At 36.8% G+C, this 2,242-nt stretch overlaps 1 protein-coding gene across 1 annotated transcript in view; it reads right to left on the bottom strand.

Moving 5' to 3' along the window:
• Nucleotides 1-2,242, bottom strand: part of SOAT1 (sterol O-acyltransferase 1) — a 77,954-nt gene that overhangs the window by 39,824 nt on the left and 35,888 nt on the right. The window contains exon 2 of the mRNA XM_006887729.1: nucleotides 787-845. Coding sequence (XP_006887791.1) covers nucleotides 787-845 — 59 coding nt within the window. The remainder of the gene's footprint in view (nucleotides 1-786; nucleotides 846-2,242) is intronic.

The following is a 2,242-nucleotide window of genomic DNA, read 5'->3' as shown; positions in this document are numbered from 1 at the left end:
GCCATCCCCTTTTCCTTATGAATCAGGGTGAAGTCTCTCTCAGGGAGGAGTGATAGGGAATGGCAAAGGACCCACTGACAAGGGAGATTAATCAGAACTGGCTTTGACAAGCACTGTGGCAATTGGCCAATTAAAACAGACATTCGGGGGCAGGGAAGAATAACGAACTGGGGAGGAGGGTAGAGAAAACAGAGCAACAATGAATGAATGAAAACCCAAAATCTCTGTAAATGTTCACTAAAACTACTAAAATTTAATAATAATTTAAAAAAATAGAAACTTTTCTTGAATTTTATGCCAATTTATATTCAGGCACACATACTATCAGACTATAATAAAAACACAAAACAAAGTGTCCTTTGACCTTCAAAATTTCCTGAAAGCACTGCAGAATTTAAACTGCATGCCCTACTTGAAATTATTCCTATGCTATTTTATATTTCTTGAGTTTATATTTATTCATTATTCCTTTCAGGAAATTAATCTGCTTCTAGATTCAGACTCAATATTTACCAGAAGTTATTCCTTTTAGTCATTATAGTAGCTTCTCTGAAGCAATCATACAGAAATTTGTATCAGTCTTTACCATAGTTCACTGTAACAGTCAGAAGAGAGTGACAGATGGAATACAATAAAATTCTTGAACAGAGGATAAATATAGCAGATGCTATTTTCCTTCATTTATTTATATCAGGATAATATTAATAATGGTTAAGAAATGTTAGACATTCTTTCAGCAAAGGATTTACCCTAAAACCACATTTTTGTTCTTAAAAAGTTACTTACCTCTGCCTCTACGGTCAATTGTAACTTCTTTGATATCAACTGTGTTACAGTAAGCTGACCTAAGGGAGAAAAAAAATGGCTTTTAAATTGATGGACAGTTACCTCACAACACTACTTAAACCCAAAGTCAATAAACAAATCATATAGGGTAAAAAACTGCATTGCCATCCCATAGCCACCGGTAGACTGGAGCTGCTGATGGACTAAAACCACCAGCTGCTCCTTGGAAGAAAGATGGGCAATCTCTTCACATGAGATTCACTGCCTCTGAAAACCTGCTGGAGGGTCAGCTAAGAGTCAGTTTAAACCAGACGATGCGCAACAGAATATGAACTATAAGGATCATTGGCAACTGCTAACCAAAAAGGTCAGCTGTTTGAATCCACCGGCCACTGTGAGAAAAAGATGGGTAGTCTCCTCCAATAGACTGATCACCTTGGAAACATGATGAAGGGTCACACTAGGAGTTGGAATCAACCTGACAGTTTGGTATATAAATTATGGTGAAATAAACATTATGTGGTTATTAAAATGATACATGAGGAACTGAAATAGAAGGGAAAAGGTATATAAAAAACAGAATGTACCAGATGCATGAATTACAACTATATTATAGATACAGTATGATGTGATTCTCTCCAATCTGATAGTAGGGAAAATTAAGATTTCTTGAATGGGTTCTCTAATTGAGACTGTTAAAATGCTAGGTCAAAAATTCTTGTTGTCTTTGAGTCAGAACTAATAGCTGAATTTCCAGTGGGTTTTCAGAATCTGTACTTAGCTTGGGAGATGTACCATCTTTCTCCTAATTAGTGGCTTGATTTGAACTGCTATAAACATGGTCTTTGAGTTAGCTGTTCGGCTCCCTAACGACCAGGCTGTCAGAGTTTCCTCTCGAATCATAACAAGAGACAATATTTAAAATAATAATGCGAAGAATCTTACAGAAAGACTTCAAACTCCACTTAAAGGTTAAAGAATCCCAAACACGTTACAAAAATATACCTAGGTATATCACAGTGAAACCGTTAACAAAGTAAAAAAAAAAATCTCTTAAAAGGCAAAAGAAATCCTTTAAGAACTGCAATTTATATGACTTAATGGCGGAAAGTGAAGAGGACATAAAGCACTTGTTGCAGAAGATCAAGGAATTCAACCTTTTGGTATGGACTGTATCTCCACGTCAGGAAAACAAAGATTTTTACCACTGGACCAACAGGCAGCCATCATGATGGATGGCGAACAGATTTAAACTGTCCACAGTTTCATCTTGCTTGGATCCACATTTAACACCCTTGATACCAGCAGTCTGAAATACGATGATGCATTGTTGTTGTTTTTATGTGTCATCGAGTCGCTTGCGACTCACAGTGGCCCTATATACAAGAGCCCTAAATGACATTCTATCCTGTGCCAACCTCGTTGTCTCAAACACACTAATTCCCACCACTCCAGT

The sequence above is a fragment of the Elephantulus edwardii genome, unplaced genomic scaffold (genome assembly GCF_000299155.1).
Source record: "Elephantulus edwardii isolate Elephantulus edwardi_28Jun2011 unplaced genomic scaffold, EleEdw1.0 scaffold00061, whole genome shotgun sequence".
Taxonomy (NCBI): domain Eukaryota; kingdom Metazoa; phylum Chordata; class Mammalia; order Macroscelidea; family Macroscelididae; genus Elephantulus; species Elephantulus edwardii.
The sequence above is the reverse complement of the archived record's forward strand: the minus strand, read 5'-3'. Positions and strand labels throughout refer to the sequence as shown.